Genomic DNA, 1,456 nt, shown 5'->3' with positions numbered 1-1,456 from the left:
TAGGGAAAGGATGAAAGCACTGACCACAGGTAAGGTTGCAAGAAAGGCAGATCAGGACCATTTTTTCACCACCTCGTGATGTGAGAACAAGAGAATATGTAGTGAAATCAAAATGTATAGGTTCAAAATCAAAGTGTCTACTTCACAAAATGTCCCATGAACATCTTTCACTGAAAGTTGTTTACATCAATAATGTAAGGGAATGGTGGTTTAGGGAGGATGTAATAATGTTATTAAAACTCTAATATTGTATTTTAAAGCTTAAACAAATTTCCAGTTACAAGAGGTCAAGGTAAGATCTGATGTAAGGAGTAGATTTGCCTGCTTTGGAGAGTTTGTGTGAAAGAAAGCACTGCTAAATTCTGCTGCTCAGTCCAACAGTACATTTATTAGGCATGGGATCAATAAACCACATCACCTTCCTCTGTCTCGGGTCCTCCACTGTTTACTTTGGCCATGCTTGATTTCATTGGGAACATTACTTGATCAATAAGCCTGGAATAATGACCTAACTGAAAATGCCACATTAGTTAAGAGAGGAGACTTATCCTGAGTGATCTTGTGCTATCAGAAGATAACTACATTTCTCTTCTACTCTGATTTTTCTAATAGGCTAGTTCAATTTTATGTGCAAATTGGAAGCAAGGCTGTTGGTAACTCCTGCAACAGACCAAGAGCCAGGAATGAAGGTAAAACCCCTTTTCTTTATAACAAACTTTTTGTATTTTGAGTCTTCTATAGTGTTTTTGCCTTTTACTGCCTTTGCAAAATAAAAAATATTGGTTTATTTTTAACACAAATTTATAACCTCTTCAGTTTTCTTAAATGGTGCAGAAAACTATTTACTTTTGTTCAACATTTGTTTTTATACTTACTTCCACCAAACCTAATGGTGATCTATCAGTAGGAGTAGCTTCTGGAGCTGGGATGGTTTAAGAAAGACAACATTTACAAGATGAGGTGTAATAGCTTTTATTAGACTACTTGATAGTGTTGGAAAGCAGGTAAATTTACAACTACACAGGACTTTCTTTGGGTCTGAAATAAAAGGAATAAAATTAAAGATCAGGATAAAGTGGGCAACCTCCATTTCTGACCTGAAGAAGAGTTGTATGCCTGAAAACTTGTTCAGTTTCTCAACTACACCAGTGGGTCTAATAATAGATTGCCTTCCAGCCTAAGCTCATGCATCGTTCACTTGAAATCTGAAATTATAAAGCTGCAGCTGAAAATAGAATTATTCTAAGGAATTCATCTCTCCCAGCTGTCTCCTCTCTTATTTTACCCACATTCTTAGGGTTATTGGGGTGGGGGGCTGATACTTGTGTTTGGGAAAGATCAGCAGAATTTTGGGAGCAGATTCCCCATGTAAAGTGGTCTTGTTGCGTGAAGACAGACCACTGACATCTGGTAGCTGAGAAAATTTCATTTTCCTCTCAGTAGAAATCATTTCACA

The 1,456-nt window shown here is 37.0% G+C and overlaps 1 protein-coding gene across 1 annotated transcript in view; it reads left to right on the top strand.

Moving 5' to 3' along the window:
* Window positions 1–1,456, top strand: part of RELN (reelin) — a gene marked incomplete at its 5' end in the record, with an annotated part of 80,750 nt that overhangs the window by 24,638 nt on the left and 54,656 nt on the right. Inside the window, one exon of the mRNA XM_010191657.1 lies at window positions 613–689. Coding sequence (XP_010189959.1) covers window positions 613–689 — 77 coding nt within the window. The remainder of the gene's footprint in view (window positions 1–612; window positions 690–1,456) is intronic.

Source organism: Mesitornis unicolor, unplaced genomic scaffold (assembly GCF_000695765.1).
Source record: "Mesitornis unicolor isolate BGI_N332 unplaced genomic scaffold, ASM69576v1 scaffold49159, whole genome shotgun sequence".
Lineage (NCBI taxonomy): Eukaryota > Metazoa > Chordata > Aves > Mesitornithiformes > Mesitornithidae > Mesitornis > Mesitornis unicolor.
This window is presented reverse-complemented; position numbering and strand designations above follow the sequence as displayed.